This window comes from Manis javanica, chromosome 15 (assembly GCF_040802235.1).
Source record: "Manis javanica isolate MJ-LG chromosome 15, MJ_LKY, whole genome shotgun sequence".
Taxonomy (NCBI): Eukaryota; Metazoa; Chordata; class Mammalia; order Pholidota; family Manidae; genus Manis; species Manis javanica.
The window spans coordinates 39,005,462-39,029,430 of NC_133170.1; the positions used below are offsets into that span (position 1 = coordinate 39,005,462).

Below are 23,969 nucleotides of genomic sequence, written 5' to 3' on the forward strand. Positions count from 1 at the left end.
TTTTTAGGGAGAATTGGAGAAGTTAAATCAATCCACGGATGATATCAACAGACGGGAGACTGAACTTGAGGTACAGAAAGCAGGGTCTCTGTTTATGGTGTGGTTGACCGTCTCCCTGACACCACCAGCTATTTTGTTTTAATAGCTGCAGGGTGACTGCTGGTGTCCCTTCCCTGGAGTTGAGCAACAGCTCCCTGGCAGAGTAAAATACTCCCCCGAGCCCAGCTTGTGGGCAGAGCACGTGTGGATCCAGTCTCATCGTGGAAGTTCCAACGGGTCAAACCCAGGGCTGTGTGGAGCCCTGCGTGTGCTTAAGCCCTCAAGTGAATATGTGTGGAGAAGGTGGAAGGCCTGAGGGAAAGGTTAGCTGTCTTTAGTGGGAAAGAGTGGATGAGCCCACAAAATCTCTTGAGTATTTTAGGGCGGTTCCTTACATTTGTACTTGGAAACACTGTAAGTATCCTCAGACTTAAGCCTTTTTTGATTTTCTGTCCTAATGATTCACCTGTTTCACTTCCCTGCTCATTTCTTTATCCTGCTGTGTAGAGAATATAATTATCTAATGGTAATGAAGAGCTGTTTACACTGGGAAGAGCTTTCCTGCTGGCAAAACTCTTGGGAGACTAGAGCTCCCAAGGTGGGTGTAAACAGATTAGCATTCTTCACAGGCACCAGGTAGTCTCCATCCCTTTTCAAGTACTAGCTCTTTTCACCATCCATGGGCAAATTTGAACAACCCTGCGTATGTGTGAGAGCCTGAGTGACCGTGTCAGAGCGCTGAGGGAATACAGGGAGCTGTTGGCAGGCCCTGTTTCTGTGGCAGGAGAAGTACCAGGGAGGTCAGCAGAAAGGGCAGGAAACATCTGGTTCCCAGATTGAGGGTGTGGGACATGGGGATATAATCCACCAGGAGTGTGCTGGCTGCATGGCAAGGCCCTGGAGGTATCAAATGTGAATGAGGCAGTGGGGATTCAAAGTTGTTCTGAGCTGTGTGGGAAGGAGTCTCACCCCTCTATTCTGATTTTAGGTGTCCATGAACACTGGATGCCCTTCCCCCCCAGTTAAGTCAGACTGCATGTTTAAGTTTTTTTGACTTCTAACAAATCAAGTCTTTGTTGGGCAATTGAAATCTCTCAGAATCTGATTTTTACTGTATTAGACAGCAACAAAAGCCCTACTGAATCTGTAGAGCTGTAGAGCTTACAGAGCATTTTTCTACAAGCTTCATCCCCTACCCTGTCACAGTAGCCTAGAGCTGTGCTGTCCAATGCGGTCACTACTCAGTTCCGGGCAAATAAGATAAGAAATTCAATCCTAAGTCACAATAGCCACATTTCAAGAGCTCAGCAACCACCATATTGGACAGAGGAGAAAACACGTCCATCATCGTAGAGAGTTCTACTGGACAGCAAGGCCTGGAAGTAGGGACAGCCTCTCCTCCAGATCGGGATGCCCAGCGGTACTGTGTCTCACGGTGCAATGACATGACAGAGCCAGGTCCCTTTCCACATCCCCTCCAGCTCTCATATTCACCATCCCAGCTATGGGTAGACATGGTGGAAATAGTCTTTTTTTGCAAAGGATTGATTCATTCAACAAGTATTTGTATGCCTACTCTGTGCTGGCTGCCATCTGGTTCATGGGCAGGAAGACTTTGCAGGGCACTTAGCTTCTGAGGGTAACATTGGTTCATCTCTTGAACTCCTTTTAGCTCTCATTTCTCAATTCATGTGAGTATTTGCGTGTCACAGGAAGCCCTCAGACAGGTGTTTCCTGCCTTGCTCTGAAGAACATCTGGCGGCAGTGAAGAGAGGTGGTCAGAGCTGGTTTGTCACTAGCTGACCTTTTCATGGTATAACCAAGATAGGCTCACAGAGGTGTAATGCAAGCTACAGAGGTCATTAAAACATCTCTAGTAGCCACATTAAAAAGAAACAGTTGAAATTAATTTTAATCTTGTTTAACCCAGAATGTCCAAGATCAGATGATTTCAACATGGAATCAACATAAAAATGAGATATTTTACATGTATATTTGCACTAGGTTTTCAAAATCTTGTGCATATTTTATATCTAGAGCATATCCCAGTTTGTACTAGCCACAGTTTATGTGCTCAACAGCTACCTGGCACCAGACAGTCCCTGTCTAATAGGTGTTCCCTGTCCAACGCGCAGAGTAGTGGCGAGGTTTCACTCTCAGCCAGGCTCCTGGCCGCTTGACCTGTTGCTGGAGTCTGGAGGAGAGCATGCTGTCTGGGTGTGTGTCAGGTGAGGCCCACTGGGCACCAGTCTTGTGTCAGGCTCTGTATTGGCCTCTGCAGATGTGTGATGAGAAAGACAAAGGCCTTGCCGTAGGAGTTTCCATCTTAGTGGAGGGTGAGGAGTGGAGAGGAGATTGGTGCTGACTGACAGCCGGAACTGCAGCAGGAGAGAGATGTGGCCAGGTCTGGGAAAGCAGTCCCTGGACAGCGCCCCGCAGCGGCCTGCAGAGGGAGAGTCCACATGCAGAGAGCACAGATGGCCCAAGCAGCACAGTGGCGAGAGGAGGGTGCCAAGGGACACGGGCGGGAAACAGTCATTTTAATGTAAGGTTGATTCTCGTTCTTTGTGGTAGTTTTCTATAAAGTGTTGATTTTGGAGTTATGACTAAATTTAGTGATTGTGGAATCTGCAAATAATGAGGAATGGGTATGATGTTGGAGCCTCTAGGTGAAGGTGCTTCGGTGTGCACATTTCCTTCCCATTGCTTTTTGATTCTGACCTGGAGTGCCCTGCACCTTTCCTGACTTTGACTCTGATGGCAGCACATTGGTGACCAGGTTTGTGGCAGCTGCCACCTCACTCGTAGAATGTGACGCAGCTGTCACCGGGCAGCCATTGGCCCAGGTGCAGGCCTAGAGTCGCCACATGCCCTGTTCTTCATCTCTGCTGTTCTACACAGAGAGTACCAGAGGCCTCGACGCCAGCCAGCTGCCGCCTCGTCAGATGGATATCAGCCTCCTCCTCCAACCTCAGTTTGCCTCTGGCCTTGTTGGAGCAGCACCATATCCCCTTTGCTCTCTGATTTATATCAAGAGGGCCAGGCTTTTTGAGCTGTTGAAGTAACCTTTTACCCAGAAAGGCCCTTGGATCTAAGCCTGATGTTTGAAATTAAGAAAATAAATGTATTTTCCCACGGACACATTGATGAGTTAGCCTTAATTATTCCATGAATATTGCGCACCTGCTACATGCTGGGGATAGTGGTAGGTGATGGAGAGGGCAGTGAAGAGGATGGACAGCACCCCTGCCTCCTGAGCTTACCGTGTAGGGAGGGAGGAAACAGACATGCAGTGGGGCACGTGGGGATTTGTGCCAAGGAGAAGAGCAGGGCTGGAAGGGGCCTCACCCTGTGGAGATTTGGGGGCGGCAGAGGTGAGGCATGCTGTGTTATTTACATGGGTGGGAAAGGCTCTGAAAGCATGTCTGGGAGCCTCAGGCCCAGGCAGAGGGAGAGAGGAGAGAAAGGAAGGGCGATGCGGTGCGCCAGCAGCTCTGCCAGGTGAGGCGGCACCAGTAAATGGGCTCGTGTGCTTGTCTGATGCATCTTACATGGAGCTCTCTTTTCTCAGGTGTTTGTTAAAACAAGATGCAGCACAGAGAATTTCTAGATGATTGTAATCAAGATTTACAATATTCCATGCCAGTTATTTATTTTTTACCACGCTAGGTACTGTTTTCATTCTCTTCCTAGCTCCCTGTGAAGGAGGGCTGTTCTTCTAGGACCCGGGAAATGTCAAAGGGAGGAGAGCGAGGAAGGTCGCAGCCAGGCTGAGGACCGCGTGCAGCTGTTCTGGCTCTGCGTAATGAAAAGCTGACTTTTTCAGCCTGCCCTTCCCCAGGGAGGCAAAAGCAGTTCTTTGTAAACGTCTGTGCTCTTTCCCTCACTGCTTAGGTGGGGGTGGTTTCTGGGCTGCCTTGTAGAACAGTTTGAAAAAGCATTTGATTGTGGACATTTGTGTCCCCAAAACTTACATAAGGCTTCACCCAGAATCTGCCTACCCCCCTCCAGAAACCAGTAAACATTTTCTTCTTTAAAAAACAAAAAAGATTGTTTTGAGCTTGGAAACTGGAGTGGGAGAGGGAAGTGGGGGTGAATTGGAAGCAGCATGGCCTCTCTAATGAATTACTAGCACTGGTCAGAACATGAGAGAAATTCTTTCCGGAAAGGACAAAGTTGTCACATCTTAGCACTTTCTGCTCCAAGGTGCTGTGTGTGTGTCTTGTCTGTCTGTCTTAGGGGGAGGGGCCAGCACACCTGCGTGCCAGGGGAGGCCCTGTAAGACTCCAGATATATTTGGAAGAAAGTGCTAGGAAACGTTCACAGTGGAAGTGGACAAGGGGAACTGAGAGAGAACTGTTCCTTGAAACAGGCACCAAATTCCAGGCTTGCTGTCCGTGCTGGGACCTTTGTACCAAAGCAAGGTCTGGTTCAAGTAAACTGTGGCCTGGAGGCACTCCTGCAACAAGCTGTGAAGGCTGCTGTGGGCTGAGTCCCATGTGGGTGCCCCTGAACCTCACCAGGCTTGCTTCACACGCAGTTATGTGTGAGGTGCGGGCAGGCCCTTTGGGGAGCCAGGGATGCTTTGTTGGGAGAGGGGGCATTGGCGTTGAGGCCTGGAGACCCCAGCTCACTTGGGAGGGTCAGTAAACATCCCAAGGGGCCTGGAAGTAGAGGAGGAAGAGGGCTGCGGCCTGAGCAGTGCTGGGCTGGGGCTTTGTTGACGGGACACTCTAGCTATTGGCTGACTGTAAAGGGGAACACATGTGCGATCTTCTTTGGGTGCCACTGGGTGACCCAGCCTGGGGCTGCTGTGGTCCCCACAGCTTTGACCTGAAGTTTGGCCCTTAGCTGTCAGGATGTCAGGCTTCTTGCTTCAGTGACAACTCCCCCACATTGCTGCTGAGATGGCAAGGAAAGTAACTTTTGACCCAGCAGTTGCTCTTATAAGCATTTATCTAAGGGAGAAACTGGGCAACTATACAGGTCTAATAATCATTTTAGCATTGTATTCAAATGCTGTACTATTGGGTGAAGAAGTAAATACTGTGGACATGGCTGATGGAATCTAGACCTTAAGATGATGACACAGCTTATTATTAAGATAGAAAACACCAGAATGGAAAAAAGCCGGTTCCAAAAGAGCATGTAATATGATGCTATCTTTAAAATGTATGTTTATATACATAAAATGACTGAACAAGATTACACACCAGTTATGTCTGGTGACAGATGACTGATACTTACTATCTATATCTTTCTATACTTCCTGAATCATTTGCATTGAATTTATTATTTTATGGTCAAGGGAAAACCCAAACTCAAAGCCATGGGGAGGGGTGGGGGAGGGAAGGCGGGTCTTGGCCTGGGGGGTGTGGGCGGGGGTGATTAGAGCCCATGGTCTGCTGACCTTTGGGGCGGTTGGCCCCTCAGAGCCTGAGTCGCCTTGTCTGTGAGCTGGGGCCCAGGAGCCGCGCCCCTGGGTGGCTGGGAGGACAGGAGGGGCTTCTGCGTGAGGGTGTGCTCTGGCAGCTGCCCCGCCTGGTGAAGGCCTCCCGGGTGGGCTGGCAGGCAGTGCAGAGGCCCCCTGGGCGTCAGACACAGGGAAAGCTCCGGGGAGTTGTCCCCTGGCCCCAGGGCTGGCCCTGCTCAGCTCTGCTTCCTGAGACCCCACCATGGTGTTTCCTTGTCAGAGCCTGGCCCTGGGCAGGTGGCCAGAGAGAGGGCTTGTACCGGCCAGGGTTACAGCTGTGGGCACTCACCGTAGCTGGAGCAGTGGGGCTTTGCCCTGTGGCTGGTCTGCTGTGGTGTGGAAATGGGCTTGTTTCTGAGTGAGCTCTGCTGTGTGAGGCTGTGTCTTCTGGGCTTCGGCTGGCACATAGTAGGTGCTCAAAAGGTAATTGAGTGGATGAATGACCAGAGCTTGCCTCTTAGGGCTGAGTGGCCTCGGTTTTCGCATCCCCGTGATGGTGCTTAGCAAGCCATCGGCAGATGTTGCTGCTGCTCTCAGACCCGGGTGGGCGAGGTTTGCCGTGCCGTGGCTACTTGCACAGAGAACGTGTGTCCCTCCTGGAATGTCTTTCCTGTTTCTGTTTCCTAACTGCTCCTCAATAAAAATGACAGCAAATAATAATAATGAGTTGCTATTGTGTGTGGGGCCTGTTCTCAGCCCTTTACTACACAAACTCACTGAACTCAGAATAGGTTTGAGATCAGTATTTTCATCCCCATTTTGCCGATAACAGAACTGAGGCAGAGTCCAAGTGTCTTGCTCAAGAGCAGTTGCTCAACTTTGATTCTGTTGACACTGTGGGCAGGGTAATTATTTGCCATGGGGCTGTCCCGTGCAGGGGGCGTTTAGCAGTGTCTGCTCACTGGATGCTCGCAGTGCATCCCCCACTTCTCAAAGTTGTGACAACCAGGCACATTTCCAGACTTGCGCACGTCCCCGGGGGTGCAGCACTGCCCCTGGTTGTGAACCACTGCTCAGAGTGTGGTCCTTACACCAGCAGCCTCAGCATGACATCGCAGCTTGTACGACTGGCAGGATCCTGGGCCCCAGCCAGACCTACTGAATCCGAATGTCTTAAGAGTGCGGCCCAGGAGTCTGTCTTAACCAGCACTACCTGTCTCATCATGTTCAGCAGTGACCTTTACTCCTCCGCCAGATTGGGCCCCTGTAGGGAGGGCCAGGCCTCCCCGTCTTTTGTTTCCCAGGGCCCATGAGGCATCTGCACGCTGGATGAATGTCTGAATTAAGGGGTGTTACCCCTATGTTTATCGCAGCACTGTTTACAATAGCCAAGATATGGAAGCAACCTAAGTGTCCATCAGTAGATGAATGGATAAAGAAGATGTGGTACATATACACAATGGAATACTATTTAGCTATAGAAAGAAACAAATCCTACCATTTGCAACAACATGGATGGAGCTAAAGGACATTATGCTCAGTGAAATAAGCCAGGCGGAGAGAGACAAGTGCCAAATGATTTCCCTCATTTGTGGAGTATAACAATGAAGCAAAACTGAAGGAGCAAAATCGAAGCAGACTCACAGACTCCAAGAAGGGACTAGTGGTTACCAAAGGGGAGAGGTGTGGGAGGGTGGGTCGGGAGGGAGGGAGAAGGGGATTGAGGGGTATTATGTTTAGTTCACATGGTGTGGGGGATCACAGGGAGAACAGTGTAGCACAGAGAAGGCAAACAGTGACTTTTGTGGCATCTTGCTACACTGATGGACAGTGACTGCATTGGGGTATGGGTGGGGACTTGATAATATGGGTAAATGTAGTAACCACATTGTTTTTTCATGTGAAACCTTTATAAGAGTGTATATCAATAATACCTTAATAAAAAATTTAAAAAAAACAGAATGAGGGGTGTTAGTTTATGGTAAGACTCAAACACCCTCGTGTGCTCAGACTCTCAGTGTTGTCACACACAGTGTCCTTCCAGACAGACTTGTCCTTTTCTCTGGTGTCTACCCGAGAACTGCCCTCGCCCCCAGGCTATTCTTAGGGCCAACCTTGGGCACATTGGTGACATAGGTAAAACAGCCTGTGTTCTCCTTAGCCCCTCCCCAGAGTCCTTCACTTACAGAGGTCTTAGCTCATGACTGTATGAGATTCTGCCCTGCTTGGAGATGGTAGGGTTTAAAGTGGTCTCTGACATTATAAATGGATGGCACATGTAGGTACAGATAAATGTTCATGATCTAATTAGTGGGGAAAAATCAGATGATAAAACTGTAGAATGTATAGTATATGTGTTAAGCCCATTTACATACAGTATGAGTACGTGCATGCGAGGGAAAAAAGTCTAGAACAGAGTGATTCAGTGTAGGCCTCAGACGACAAGCAGCTTGTTACCAATTCAGGTGAATTACAGAAATTGAGAGTAAGACTTGAGAAACTTTTTAGTCGTTTGACATTGCTGACTTCAGCATGTCACTTTCTAGTTTATTTTTATTATATTCTGCCAAAGTGTTGATTCACAGTTGTTAGGGAAAAAAAAAAAAAGCAATTTTCATTTACACGCAGTTGGAGAAGCATAGCTCTAGAAAATGTATCCCCAGATGTTTCTAGTGGTTATTGCTAGTTGCTAGAATGCTGGTGATTTTTCCCTTTTGCTTCCGGTGTTCCCTGAACTAGTCACAATGACCATATTATCACATTTTCATAAGCAGGGGATGGAGGTGGAGAATGAAGCACTCCTTAAGATGTCTTTATGAGCCAAATAAGTGTCTAAGGAAGGAATCTTAGGCACTGTGAAGTCTGGTGGGCAAAGTGCTCAGATTGTGGTCCTTGCCTTTTCTGCACATAAGCCCTGATGTCCCTGGGTTTGCTTGCGGAGCTACCGCATTGTTAAGCTCTTGTTGTGGGAATTCATGGAGGGAAGAAAAGTGCTTTAGAGGCATCTTAGGATCGCCTACAGCCAAGAGACCCTCATTTATACACTTACGATGAAATACCAAAAAACCCCCACTAAGGTACAATAGTGGAGAACATTTCAAATGTTAAGAATATTTAGATATTCAAACTTAGTTACTATATGAATTTGCATATTAGCATCATTTCTAAATAAAGACTTGTGGTCACATACAGGCTGTCTTTTACCTCATTCACTGTAGCAGCATGACCAAAAAGCCATCCGTCTGGGCTGTTGGTCAGAACAGGGAAGAAGCCCTCTAATATTGAAATGTACTCTCTTGCCTTTAAAAAAATTGGAAGTCTTCCTTTCAAGCTATAAAGACCAGTGAGATAGATACTGCATACACTTCCCTGGCCCCTCAGCAGGAGCCCATTACAGGAATGTAGGCACTTGCTCCTATAGTCTGAGCACTTTTCTTCAGTGACATTATCCTCAGGTCGCCCTGACCCTGAGGTGTCCACCCACATGTGTCCCTGCCTCAAAAGAAGATAGGCTGTGGAGGTAGATGGGTTCATTGCTGTCTCAGAGGTTGATAGAACCTTCAAATCACCCAGTTGGCAGGGAGCTATGATCCCTATGGATGGTCGCCTTTTAATATTGAGCTGTTATTTTTCTTAGCATTTATTGTGGGGCTTTTTGACATAGCGGAGTGTGTGTGTTTTGGCTGGCTGAATTAGACCTTTGTTGAACCTCATCCTTTGGCAGGCATCCCAGTTATCTCTGCCCAGCCTTTCTCTTTGGGAGTCAGTCTGCCTTTTGCCGCATAGATGTTTCCAATGGAGAAGACTGTATCACCTCTATGCAACATGTCTTAACCAAGGGTCTCATGATAATTTGCAAAGCAGATCTTAGAGAGCTTGGAGAAATGGCCTTTTTTCATTTCCTTAAAGGAAAATGGAAAAATTTTATTCTATTCTTGACTGCTTTTTTCCTTTGCTCTGACAGAAAGAAACTGCTGGTGGGGAGACAATGAGAGGAACATCCGCTGTTTATTATAATTGCAGCCAACCCCACTTAATATAAACTCCCTTATTGTTTGACATCAAACTCGACTGAAGCATAATAAATGGGGTTTGGCCGTCATCATCCACTTTACCCTTTTTGTTATCAGCGTACGAAAGGATTCAGTGTTTATTCAGATAGACTGGAAGCCTGTAGATCTGATGTGCCCTGCCTGGTTTTTGGCTTTATTGGAAGAAGAGTGAAATGGGGGTGTTGTCCTTCGTCAGTGTTCTACTTGCTCTTTGTACCTCACAAATTACCCCATAACTTCAGAGCTTAAAACTACTGCTTTATTTTGCTCATGATTTGTGGGTCAGGACTTTGGAGAGGGCTCACTCAGCTCTGGGTGGTTGGGGTTGAGGGGCCTCATGTGGTTGCACTCAGATGTCTGCAGTGGACACCAGCTCTTGGCTGGGCCCTTGGCCGGGCTGTCAGCCGAATGCCTCCATCTGGCTTTCCCAGCCTGGTGGTCTCGGCATGCTGACCTCATGGGTCTGGCTTACCCCCAGGATGACCAGGTGGAAGCGTCATGTCCTTTTCTGTCTGAACCTTGCAAGACCCACAGCAGCACTTCAGCCATATTCTGTTGGTCCTGGCAGTCTCGAGGCCACCCAAATTCAGAAGCAGGGGGCATAAGTGCCATCTCTTGATGGAGCATTGCCAAAGAACTTGGAGCGTGTTTCGAAACTGCCACACTCATGGTGTGATGTAGAGACAGTGACTCGTTTTGAGGCCTGCGGGGCGTCCATTTTCGTCTACTTCATGAATAACTGCATTTCACAGTGCCTTGTCCGAGTTGCTTTAGTGGTTAGCCAGCCAGCAAAGAAAGGACTTTGGTTTTCAGTGACCCTTAAAACAAGCCGGCAAAAATAAAAGCAAGGAGGAGCAGTTTTTAGCAGTTATGTGGGTCTTGTTATGGGGAATTCTTTGCTGCCTTGCCCATTTCTTAAAAATTTTGTTTGAGAGAAGATTATTCCATAGCATCAGTGCTCATTTTCTTCTAAATGAGTGGAGCTTAAGGCCACAGCACAGCAGCGAGGCGGACACATTACAGATTTGGGCAGGGAGAGGGGGGAAGGGTTTAAAGCTCCTTGGGCAGTCTTGACGCCCAGCTTTCTTTGCCTGCCGCTGGTTTTGCTAGCATCTCCACTGGGGATACAGATCCTTGGTAGTGAATGCATTTGCTCAAAATTGGGCTGCTCTCCCGAGTTGGAACTTGCTTTAATGTTATGAAACATGGGGTCAGAAAAACAGGATTTGTTTTGGGGCTCATAGACTAAAACTACATGTATGCGGTGGTGGGCACATGACATGGGCTTTGGAGTTCTGGAGAGCTGGATTTGGAGTCTCCCTTCGCCTCTTAATAAGCTGTGCAGTCTTGGCAAGTGTTTTAGCTTTTCTGGGTTTTAATTTCCTTCTCTCTAAAATGGGAAGGGCAGTACTTATCTTGCAGGGCCGTTAAGGGTTAAGGGTTAAAATAAGGCAATGTTTGTAGAGTGCCTGGCACAGTACCTAGCATATAATGTTCAACAAATGGTCGTCCTTCCCTTTTTACCCTTGGCCACTTATTGAATAATGGCACCGGCAAAAAAATCACTCCTTTTTATTGAAAGAATTCCTCATAACAAACACCTTAGTGTTTTATATAGTTTATCTTGTTAATTCTCAAACAGCTCTTGGGGACATTGATGAGAAACAGGCATGAACAGTTTGAGACAGTGCTCCTAGGTCACATGGCCAGTGGGCAGGGGAGCCCAGATTGGAATCCAGGATCTAAGCTGGAGCCCAGGCCCGTAAGCACTCGAGGAGGATACATGTTCTGAGGTCCCCACCAAGACAGGTGTGACGAAAGAATAGTGGTCTAGGACATCAGGGGATCAGGTTTTCCATCTTCGCCCTGATGTTCACCATCTACACGTAATTGAGAGAGGACCTTTGCCTCCTGAGGCTTCAGTTACCTCATCTTCATTGAGAGAAACTTATCTGTGAAAAGAGATCTGAACTAAATGATGGGTAGTCTTTTCCAGCCCTTATACTGTATGACTGAGATACTCATTTGAACTTAGCTCACGTGCTGAAGAAACGGCCCTCGGTCTTGGCGATAAGGGAAATAAAACAGCTCTTCGGCTACTCTCTGCTGGAATAGAGCTAAAATTTTAATTTTGTTGAAGCAGTACTTGCACGTAGTTAGAGAAAAGCCCCTGAGAAGTTTCATTGAAAATGGAAGTGCTGCCTCAAACCCTCTCACCCTCAGTCCCCCTCTCAGAGGGAACCACTGGTAACATGTTAGCTATTCCTTCTCCTGGCTTCTTCGTGTCTCTAAGCTACAGCAGTGGATTTTGACTTCGGTTCTTTGGCATTGTCTTGCCAATGGGTTTCAGCCCTGGGCAGTTCACTATAGATTCAGTGTGACCAAGGAAATGACAGTAGAATGTTCTTGGAGTGAAAGGGTTATACCAAATTTATTCCCACAGTGGCAGGTCAGTCACTAAAATCCCGTTCACTCAGAGCAAGTCTGCACGCAGCAAGTTGGTCTCTGTCTCTGGGCCTCTCTGCCCCCACAGCTGTCCTCTGGGCCTCCCTGCCCGCACAGCTTTTCTCTGGGCCTCTGTCCTCAGCGCTGCCACCACTGCAGCCTCTGCTCTGCTCTCCTGTAGCCTTGCAGCCATGCCACCTAGAGCACTGGGCAGAGTAGTTTATATAGGGTCAACAGCAACATATTGTCAACATGAGCTAGCCATAGGGCCAGGTGCAAATCCTGGCCACAGGAACATTCATTTGGTCCACACTCCATCCCTCTAGGATTCTCTCCTCTCAATCTACATGCCCTCAGTCTTCTGTAATGGTCCCTCTGCAAGGAAGCTGGAACATTGTAACTAAATTCCATAATCTTCTCCAACCTCTCCAGCAAAAAGTCTTGCAGACACACAGGCCCATCTTGTTGCTTTATCTCTACCTTCTGCTTTGTCCTCAGCAGCCAGAACTGCTGCTCCCGTCCCAGTCGCTGCCATAGCTCCAGTGTCTTGCCAGTGGGTTTCAGCCCCGGGAAAGTTTACTATGGATTCAGTGTGACCAAAGAAATGACAGTAGAACATTCTTGGGGTGAAAGGGTTATACCCAACTTATTTCCACAGTGGCAGGTCAGTCACTAAAATCCTGTCTACTCAGAGCAAGTCTGCACGCAGCAAGCTGGTCTCTGCCTCTGGGCCTCTCTGCCTGCGCAGCTGTCTTCTGAGCCTCTGTCCTTGGCGCTGCCACTACTCGAGCCTCTGCTCTGCTCTCCTGTAGCCTTGCAGCCATGCCACTGTGTCGCCCAGAGCACTGGGCAGGGCTCTTTGTATAGAGTCAATAACGATATATTGCCTACACATGTGTAGTGAGCTGGCCAGCCAGGGCCAGGTGAGAATCCTGGCCACAGGAACCTTCACTTTATCCACAGGTGTCCTGTCCTTCCTGTCCATTCTGATGTGCTGCAGTCAGAGGAAGGTTATCCAGAGGGAGACAGCCAGCTTGCCTGCAAGGCTGTGGTGCATGGAAGCGTGCTTCCAATGGGGGCTGCACGGCGTGATCTCTAGAGCTTTCCAAGACTGGGCCAGGAATTCATGTCGCCCTGATTCTAAAACTTACATTAATTATAAAGCGCACCTTTCATGGATAACATCCTAGGTAGTGTTGAAACTACCCTGATACACACACACACACACATTAATTATATAATGTGTCTAAAATCTAATATTTGCAATTTGTTTTAAGTGCGTCTTGAAGATGAGGAACTACATTAAGCCTCTTGGCATGAGCATGGAAATAGTTCACTTGTGTTTGAACTCAGTAAAATGCCATTCTTTCAGCAAATCTGCCTTCTCTTACACAAAGAATTTTTCAAATTTAAAAACATATGTTTGGCCATGAATGAAAAAGCAGTGGGTCCTGTCGGTCTCCCTACTGCTGTGCCTGTGGGGCTGTTGTGTACCTTCAGCCCCTCCTGCAGCTGCCAGAGCCAGGCAGGACTGAGCCTTGTGCCTGAAGGCTTAATGGGCAAATGGGTTGTTTCCCTTATACTTTGGACCTTGGGCTCTTTAAACATGCATTTTGTAATTGGTTAACTTCCATTCTGGTGGCTTGTGCTTTATGTAACATTGACAAAAAAATGATGAATTAAAAGTCTTTTCTAAATTGACATTCTGCAAAATAACTGGCTCTTATTAAAAAGGACCAAGGTTTTAAAAGACAAGAGACCAAAGAATTGTTCCAAATTAAAGGGAGGCTGGAGAGAGAGGACACCTAAATCAAGGTGCAGATTCTGGATTGGATCCTGGGCCAGGAAAAACATTTTTTTCCTTTACTATAAAGGACATTAGTGGGTGTGGATAAAATGAAAGTTCCTGTGGCCAAGATTCTCACGTGGCCCTGGTTGGCTAGCTCACTACACACGTGTGGGCAGTAGTTACTATTGACTCTATATGAAAGAGCCCCACCCAGTGCTCTGGGCGACAGGTGGCAGGTCTGCAAGACTGCTGGAGAGCAGAGCAGAGACTGGAGTGGTGGCAGTGCTGAGGACAGAGGCCCAGAGGACAGCTGCGTGGGATGGCTGTTCGGGCAGAGAGGCCCACAGGACGGCTGTGCGGAACGGCTCTGTGGTAGTCATGGCTGAGAGGCAGAGACCCGCTTGCTGCGTGCGGACTTACTCTAAGTGAACGGGATTTTTAGTGATTGACCTGCCACCATGGAAATAAAGTTGGGTGTAACTCTTTCACCCCAAGAGCGTTTTACTGTCATTTTCTTTGATCTCACTGAACCTAGTGAACTTGCCTGGGGCTAAGGCCCATTGGCAGAACAGTGGGACAGTTCAGGTGCAGTTTGATTAAAGTCATAGACCAGATTAATAGCCTTATATCAACGTTAACTTTGTGATTTTGATCACTGTGCTCTGGTTATGTAAGATAATGTCCTCTTCTTTAGGAAACATGCACTGAAGTATTTCAGGGTAAAGGGCATCATGTCTGGAAAGGGGCATTTTTCTTAAGTCTGAAATTATTTTAAGTCAAAAAGTTTAAACCAAAAAAAAAGCTTTTCCTTCCCCCCACACCTGGCAGCTTCCTTAACCGCCTCTGAATGTCAGCACCTGCGTTGCGGTGGAATCTTCAGAGGCGCGGGGTCCAGTCTGGCAGGGCAGCTGCAGCCTGGGTGGTGACGGGCCGGGTGCTCACCAGCTTCTTGGGGACTTCCCAGTCAAGTCAGAGTTCTGAAACGGCCTTTCTGCCTCGGAGGAACTTGCTTCCACTTTGGCCTAAAAGAGCTGCAAAGCCTTTGCTAACCTCAGAAGAGGGACGCTTGCAGGAGGAAACCATACTAACCGCTGTCTTCGCTTACTTTCCTTTTTCCTCTCTCGGTGGTTCGGAAGCAGGACGGATGGTGTGGGGCTGCGGAGAGAAGAAACAGGATCTGGCCTTGTCACCAAGGCTGTCGTGGGCGTGAGGCCTGCCTTTTGGACGGGCTGAGCAGGGCCTGAGCTGGGATGAGGATCCCCTACCCTTTGTCCCACAACCATGTAATAAGCTTCAGTGAAAGGGAGGAGTTTCTGAAAGGTTCAAGGGGCCCAGGCTGGGAAGCGTGTGGAGCTCTGAGCACGGTGAGGCAGACGCCCGCCGCCGGGCAACCTGGTTTGTGCCGTTGCCCCAGTGTAGTTACTGGTGCCCCCCACCCGCGGGCGCCTCGGTCTGTCTGCGGTCCCGGGGCCCTGCCAGTTCGCTGGCAGGACCCAGGGAATCCCGCCCCCGCCGCCTCCTGCGGCCTCCACTTGCCCTCCCCTCGGCTGGCCTAGCTTCTCCCCTCCCCGGCCCCCTGTTCTTCCCCTGAGTGTCTAGTGTCGGGGACGTGGCGGCAGGTCTGCCTGCTGCAGGGGGCCGTCCCTGCTGAAGGGAGCCGTGGGGTCGGCAGGCCCCCCCGGAGTCTCTGCAGCTGAAGTCGGGGCTCCAGGTGGGAAAGAGGAGTCGTCGGCGGGAGGGGAGCGAGGCGCCGGGCTTGTGCGTGGTTCTCAGTGCTTCCACTTGGACGGCCCTGGCGGGTTCTCTCCCCTTCTCGTCCGCACACGTGTCCACCCCTCTGGGGCCCCTCCGCTGCGGGACCTCGCCGAGGGCCTGCGCAGTGGGGGAGGGGGCAGTGCCCTCGGCCCCCGCGCCCCCAGGCCCGCCCGCGGGTTTGGCTGCTCAGGGCCCCGGCCAGGCGCTGGCAGTGTCTTGGCTCCGCCTTCGCTGCCCGTCCCTGAAGGCCGTCGGGGGTCCGGCCCTCTTCCGCCGGCGGTGGACGCACTCCCGCAGGGGCGGGAGCCGAGGGAAGACCCCTGAGGGATGCTGCTCTCAGTGCGGAAGTGGAAGCACAGGTGGGGGGGGGTAGCCAGACCTCTGCCATCCCTTCGGCAACCCCACGTGGCGATTCAAATTGTAATTTAAAAATTAAAGTCTGATAACAAGTCCAGGTTTTTGTACCAGCCACATTTCAAGTGTTCATTCAGCTGCAAGTGGCCAGTGGCCTCTGCACTGGACCACATGCAGAGAGGACACGCTGAAGAGCGTGCACTCCCTCCTCACCCAAGCGCGGAGTAAAGTGATTTCTTGTGTATTTTAGTAGCTGTCCCAAGCACTCATAAACGATAGATTGGATGGGTGAAAAGAAACCGTCATTCATGGCACGCTGAAAACATTTCCAGAACGTTCCCGGTGGTGCCTCGTTATGTAATGTTCCTGCTGAAAGAGTTCGTGTTCCCCGCTCCACATTTTCTCCTGCTGTCATGATTTTTGCTTAATCCTAGGCTATGTACTATTCATTCTATATTTTCCTTTCATTTGATTCATGCTTTTACTTGTTTGAAAAGGAGACTTCATGACTGTAAGTGGAAAACCATCAAAAGGAAATACATCTTTTTAAAGTAAGCTTTTTTTTTTCCCAGCCCCGCCCTTAAAGTAAGCTTTTTATGGAAGAATTATATATATACGCAGGCAGACCTCAGAGATCACAAAGGTTCAGTTCCAGACACTACAATAAATGACTACAGTAGAACAAGTCAAGTGAATTTTTTGGTTTCCCAGTGCACATAAAAGTTACACTTACACAATACTGTAGTCTATTTAAAGTGTACAATAAAATTATGTCCAGAAAACCCCCCACATGTACTATAATCTAATACTTTATTGCCGAAAAATGCTAACTATCTACCTGAGCTTTCAGTGAGCCGCCATCTCTGCTGGAAGCCGGTCTTGCCTGGCTGTTGAGGGCTGTGACAGCCCAGGGTGGTGGTTGCTGAAGGCTGGGTGGCTGTGGTCATTTCCTAAAAGAAGGCAGTGGTGAAGTTTTCCACATCAACGGACTCTTTCATGAATGATTTTTCTTAGTGTGCAATGCTGTTTGATAGTATTTTACCCAAAGTGGAAATTGCTTCAGACATAGAGTCAATCTCAAATCCTGTCTCTGCTTTACCAGCTGAGTTTATGTTCAGTTCTAAACCCTTTGTTGTCATTTCAGCAGCCTTCAAAGCGTCTTTACCAGGAGTAGATTCCATCTCAGGAAAACCCATTTCTTTGCTCATCCGTAAGGAGCATCATTGAAGTTCTAACATGAGATGCTGCAATTCAGTCCCATCTTCACACTACACTTTAAGTACGGTTCTCTTGCTATTTCCACATCTGCAGTGACTTCCTCCACTGAATTCTTTTTCTTTTTTTAAGTTATCATTGATACACACTCCTATGAAGGTTTCACGTGAAAAACACTGCTTACTGCATTCACCCATATTATCAAGTCCCCCACAAACCCCATTGAAGTCACTGTCCATCAGTGTAGTAAGATGCCACAGAGTCACTTGTTTCCTTGGTGCTACACTGTCTTCCCTGTGATTCTCCACACACACACACCATGTGTACTAATCATAATACCCTTCAATCACTTTCTCCCTCCCTCCCCACACGCCCTCCCCGACCCCTCCCTTTGGTAACCGCTAGTCCCTTCTTGGAGTCTGTGAATCAGCTGCTGTTTTGTTCTTTCAGTTTTTCTCTTTGTTCTTATACTCCACAGATGAGGAAAATCATTTGGTACTTATCTCTCTCTGCCTGGCTTATTTCACTGAACATAATACCCTCTAGTTCCACCCATGTTGTGGCAAATGGTAGGATTTGTTTTCCTTTTATGGCTGAATAATATTCCATTGTGTATATGTACCACCTCTTTATCCATTCATCTACTGATGAACACTGAGGTTGCTTCCATCTCTTGGCTGTTGTAAATAGTGCTGCGATAAACATAGGGGTGCATATGTCTTTTTCAAACTGGGCTGCTGCATTCTTAGGCTAAATTCCTAGGAGTGGAATTCCTGGGTCAAATGGTATTTCTATTTTGAGTTTTTTGAGGAACCTCCATACTGCTTCCCACAATGGTTGAACTAATTTACATTCCCATCAGCAGTGTAGGAGGGTTCTCCTTTCTCCACATCCTCGCCAACATTTATTGTTGTTTGTCTTTTTGATGGTGGCAATCCTTACTGGTGTGAGGTGATATCTCATTGTGGTTCTAATTTGCATTTCTCTGATGACAAGTGATGTGGAGCATCTTTTCATGTGTCTGTTGGCCATTTGAACTTCTTTGGAGAAGTTGTCTATTTAGATCCTGTGCTCATTTTTTAATTGGATTATTTGCTTTTTCTTTGTTGAGGTGCATGAGCTCTTTATATATTTTGGATATCAACACTTTATAGGATCTGTCATTTATGAATATATTCTCCCATACTGTAGGGTGGCTTTTTGTTCTATTGATGGTGCCTTTTGCTGTACAGAAGCTTTTCAGCTTGACATAGTCCCACTTGTTCATTTTTGCTTTTGTTTCCCTTGCCTGTGGAGATATGTTCATGAAGAAGCTGCTCATGTTTCTGTCCAGGAAATTTTTGCCTTTTTTTTTTTCTGAGAGTTTTATGGTTTTATGACTTACATTCAGGTCTTTGATCCATTTTGAATTTACTTTTGTGTATGGGGTTAGGCAATGATCCAGTTTTATTCTCTTACATGTAGCTGTCCAGTTTTGCCAACACCAGCTGTTGAAGAGACTGTCATTTCCCTATTGTATATCCATGGCTCCTTTATCGTGTATTAATTGACCATATATGTTTGGGTTAATATCTGGACTCTCTATTCTGTTCCACTGGTCTGTGAGTCTGTTCTTGTGCCAGTACCAAATTGTCTTGATTACTGTGGCTTTGTAGTAGAGCTTAAAGTTGAGAAGTGAGATTCCCCCCTGCTTTATTCTTCCTTCTCAGGATTGCTTTGGCTATTCGGGTTCTTTTGTGGTTCCATGTGAATTTTAGAACTATTTGTTCCAGTTCATTGAAGAGTATTGTTGGTATTTTGATAGGGATTGCATTGAATCTGTATTGCTTTGGCAGGATGGCCATTTTGACAATATTAATGCTTTCTAGCCAAGAGCATTGTATGAGTTTCCATTTGTTAGTGTCCTCTTTAATTTCTCTTGGGAGTGTCTTGTAGTTTTCAGGGTATAGGTGTTTCAGTTCCTTCATTAGGTTTATTCCTAGGTATTTTATTCTTTTTGATGCAATTGTGAATGGAATTGTTTTCCTGATTTCACTTTCTGCTAGTTCATCGTTAGTGTATAGGCAACAGATTTCTGTGTATTAATTTTGTATCCTGGAACTTTGCTGAATTCCGATACTAGTTCTAGTAGTTTTGGAGTGGAGTCTTTAGGGTTTTTTATGTGCAATATCATGTCATCTGCAAATAGTGACAGTTTGACTTCTTCTTTACCAATCTGGATGCCTTTTATTTCTTTGTTTTGTCTGATTGCTGTGGCTAGGACCTCCAATACTGTGTTGAATAACAGTGGAGAGAGTGGGCATCCCTGTCCTGTTCCCAATCTTAGGTGAAAAGCTTTCAGCTTCTTGCTCTTAAGTATGATGTTGACTGTGGGTTTGTTATATATGACCTTTATTATGTTGAGGTACTTGCCTTCTATATCCATTTTGTTGAGAGTTTTTATCATGAATGGATGTTGAATTTTGTTGAATGCTTTTTCAGCGTCTATGGAAATGATCATGTGGTTTTTGTCCTTCTTTTGTTGATGTGGTGGATGATGCTGATGGATTTTTGAATGTTGTACCATCCTTGCATCCCTGAGATGAATTGCACTTGGTCGTGGTGTATGATCCTCTTGATGTATTTTTGAATTCAGTTTGCTAATATTTTGTTGAAAATTTTGCATCTATGTTCATCAGGGATATTGGTTGTAATTTTCTTCTTTGGTGGGGTCTTTGCCTGGTTTTGGTATTAGGGTGATGCTGGCTTTGTAGAATGATTTTGGAAGTATTCCCTCCTCTTCTATTTTTTTGAAAACTTTAAGGAGGATGGGTATTATGTCTTCTCTAAATGTCTGATAAAATTTAGCAGTGAATCCATCTGGTCGGGAGGTTTTGTTCCTGGGTAGTTTTTTGATTACCAATTCAATTTCATTGCTGGTAATTGGTCTGTTTAGATTTTCGGTTCCTTCTTTGGTCAGTCTTCGAAGGTAGTATTTTTCTAGAAAGTTGTCCATTTCTTCTAGGTTATCCATTTTTTTAGCATATAGATTTTCATAGTGTTCTCTAATAATTCTTCGTATTTCTGTGGTGTCTGTCATGATTTTTCCTTTTCTCATTTCTGATTCTGTTTATGTGTGTAGATTCTCTTTTTTTCTTAATAAGTCTGGCGGTTTATCTATTGTATTTTCTCAAAGAACCAGCTCTTGGTTTCATTAATTTTTTTCTATTGTTTTATTCTCAATTTTATTCATATCTTCTCTAATCTTTATTGTGTCCCTCGTTCTGTTGACTTTAGGCCTTATTCTTTTTCCAATTTTGATAATTGTATCTTTAGACTATTCATTTGGGATTGTTCTTCCTTTTTTAAATATGCCTGGATTGCTATATACTTTCCTCTTAAAACTGCTTTCGCTGCATCCCACAGAAGTTGGGGCTTTGTGTTGTTGTCATTTGTTTCCATATATTGCTTGATCTCTTTTAATTTGGTCGTTCATCCATTGATTATTTAGGAGCATGTTGGTAAGCCTCCATGTGTTTGTGAGCCTTTTTGTTTTCTTTGTACAATTTATTTCTAGTTTTATACCTTTGTGGTCTGAGAAGTTGGTACAACTTAGAACTTTGAATTTACAGAGGCTCTTTTTGTGGCCTAGTATGTGGTCTATTCTGGAAAGTGTTCTGTGTGCACTTGACAGTAATGTGTAGCCTGCTGCTTTTGGGTGGATAGTTCCGTAGATGTCTGTTAGGTCCATCTGTTCTAGTGTGTTGTTCAATGCCTCTGTCTCCTTGTGTCTGGTTCATCTGTCCTTTGGAGTGAGTGGAGTGTTGAAGCCTCTAGAATGAAGGCATTACATTCTATTTCCCCTTTTAATTCTGTTAGTATTTGTTTCACATATGTAGGTTCTTCTGTATTAGGTGCATATAAATGGTTATATCCTCTTGTTGGATTGACTCCTCTATCTTTATGTAATGTCCTTCTTTGTCTCTTGTGACTTTCTTTGTTTTGAAGTGTATTTTGTCTGTTACAAGTACTGCAGCTCCTGCTTTTTTCTCCCTATTAGTTGCATGAAATATCTTTGCCCATCCTTTCCACTTTTAGTATGTGTATGTCTTTTGGGTTTGAAGTGAGTCCTGTAGGCAGCATATAGTTGGGTCTTGTTTTTTTTAATCCATTCAGTGACTTTGTCTTTTGATTGGTACATTCAGACCACTTAATTTAGGGTGATTATCGATAGGTATGTACCTATTGCCATTGCAGGCTTTAGATTCATGGTTATCAATGGTTCCAGGTACCCATATATTGCTTGATCTCTGTTTTTATTTGGTCATTGATCCATTGATTATTTAGGAGCATGTTAAGCCTCCATGTGTTTATGGGCTTTTTCATTTTCTTTGTGTAATTTATTTCTAGTTTCATACCTTTGTGGTCTGAGAAGCTGGTTGGTACAGTTTCAATCTTTTTGAATTTACTGAGTCTCTTTTTGTGGTCAAGTGTATGATCTATTTTGAAAATGTTCCATGTACACTTGAGAAGACTGTGTGTCCTGCTGCTTTTGGGTGGTGTGTTCTGTAGATGTCTTTTAGGTCCATCTGATACAATGTGTTGTTCAGTGCCCGTGTGTCCTTACTTATTTTCTGTCTTGTTGATCTGACCTTTGGAGTGTCCACTGAATTCTTGAACCCCTCAAGGTCATCCATGAGGGCTGGAATCAAGTTATTACAAACTCCTGTTACTATTTTGACCTCTTGTCATGAGTCAGCACTAAGGCTGTTTTGCTTTCCTAGTATTTCATGTGTTCCCTGTACTTGCACTTTTAATTTTCTTCAACATCTTTTCCTTTGCATTTGCAATATGGCTGTTTGGCATAAAAGGCCTAACTTTTGACCTATGTAGGTTTTTGCCATGTCTTCCTCCTTAAGGGTAATCATCTTGAGACTCAAAGTGAAAGATGTGGGACTCTTTCTTTCACTCGAACACTTAAAGGCCATTATAGGGTTACTGTTTGGCCTAATTCAGTATCATTGTGTCTCAGGGAATAGGGAGGCCCAAGGAGAGGGAGAGAAGTGGGGGATCAGCAGGTCTGTGGAGCAGTCAGAACACACACACAACATTTATTAAGTTCTCCATTTTATATGGGCACCATATAAGATGCCCATTTATTTGTGGTGCCCCAAAACAATTGTAATAGTAACATCAGAAGTCACAGATCACCATAACAAATATAATAATAAAGAGAAAGAAATATTTGAAATATTTCAAGAACTACCAAAATGTGTCATGGAAACATGTAGTGGTCAAAGGCTGTTGGAAACAATGGCTCTGATAGACATGTTCAACACACGCCGTGAGCCTTCAATTTGTAAAACACGCTGTGTCTGTGAAGTGCGATGAACCAAGCCTGAGACGATGGTCTGCCTGTGTTTGCAAATGCCCAGCTCCCAAGAACACAGCGTGATGACTTAGCCAGCAGTGTGAATTAATTTCTTTGCTTATCAAATTCTAGCAGCCCCCTTTCTCTGGAAGGCTCTGAGCCTGGAATGCCTCCCCCATTCTTAAAAAGGAGGTTAGCAAACGCAAAGAAGTGCTGAGAGTGCTATGAAGACTCCACAGCAAAGGACGGCTTTGTCCTTGGCCAGGTCGGGAGGAGTAAGTGCTTCACTGTGAGTACATGGGTGTTTCTCCCTGGGGAGGGCCTGCAGGGCAGGCCTGCGGGAAGGCTGTGGCTTGGCCATGTGGGCCAACCTGATGCTTTTTGGCCACAAGTTCCGGTTAGATCCTCATGATCACTGAGGACCTCCAAGAGCTTCTGTTTTTGCAGGTAATATCTATAATATTTGCCATGTTAGAAATTAAAACTAAGTTTTAAAGACTTGCATCATTCATAAAAGTGACAATAATAAACATTATGTGTCAACATAAATAACACATTTTATAAAAATAGCTATTTTCCCCAAACAGAAAATTCAGGAAAAGAAAGTAATCATTTTATTGTTTTCCAAGTCTCTTTTGCAAAAACCTCTTTCAAGTTTCACAAGCCTCTTTCAAGTGTCTGGCTTAACACAAGAGCTAGATTCTCATCTCTGCTTCTTTATCCTGTCCCTTGTAATGTTGCGAATCAGGTAGTCCCTGAAAGAAAAGTCCACTGAAGGATGAGAGAATGAAGGTGAAAAAGGCAAATAGTTGGATTTGATTATGACAATGGTTTGGAGCTTGCAGACTCCCAGAAATGGTCCCCACCCCCACCCGGGGACCACACTTTTGAGAACCACAGGTGAAACAAAAGACACTTTAGACATAAAGACTAAGGGCCTCAGGCCAAGTGAGCCCTTCCCCTGCTGGGCTCAAGTTCTCTTATCTGTAAACATCAGTCTTGCTGAGCCCATCTTACAGGGTCCTTCTGAGGCTCAGATAATGGCTGTGAAATGTTTATACACACAGAAAATGGTGTATTTATAAACACCATGACTGAGGATCTTCTGAGGTATGGTGTCATCTCTAATTGTAGGACAGCTATTTTTAAACACTGACACCGCATCTCAGTCTCACTTGGTTCTGGGGGCGCCTTTGTGGAGTGGAGTGCCATCATTCTTGGCTTACAGGTGAGATGCTTGAAGCGCAGGAAAGGGCCCTGCCCCCTGTGTGGGGACACTTGACCCCCTGTTTCCAAGGCACACTACACTGGTCCTGGCTGGTTTGGTTCAGCAGGAGTGCTTAGCTGATACAAGGCTGTATTTTTGACACACTGACACATCCAGACAGGAGACAGTGCCACCCTCAGCAGATCTTTGCTTGAAATAGTTGCCCTTAGTCTGAGTCACCTAATGGATGTGATGTGGTTTTCAGATTTGAAGACCTGAGGCTCATCCAGGCAGAGGGAACCCTTTTAGAACTCCTTCAAGTGCTGATCTAAAAATCAGCTGGTGAACAG

General features: G+C 46.1%; 1 protein-coding gene across 4 annotated transcripts in view; it reads left to right on the plus strand.

Annotated features, from left to right (window-relative positions):
• SH3BP5 (SH3 domain binding protein 5) overlaps positions 1-23,969 on the plus strand; it is a 75,683-nt gene that overhangs the window by 1,766 nt on the left and 49,948 nt on the right. For all 4 annotated transcript variants that reach the window (XM_036995505.2, XM_036995492.2, XM_036995496.2 and 1 more), the window contains exon 2: positions 8-70. In XM_036995505.2, coding sequence (XP_036851400.2) covers positions 8-70 — 63 coding nt within the window. The remainder of the gene's footprint in view (positions 1-7; positions 71-23,969) is intronic.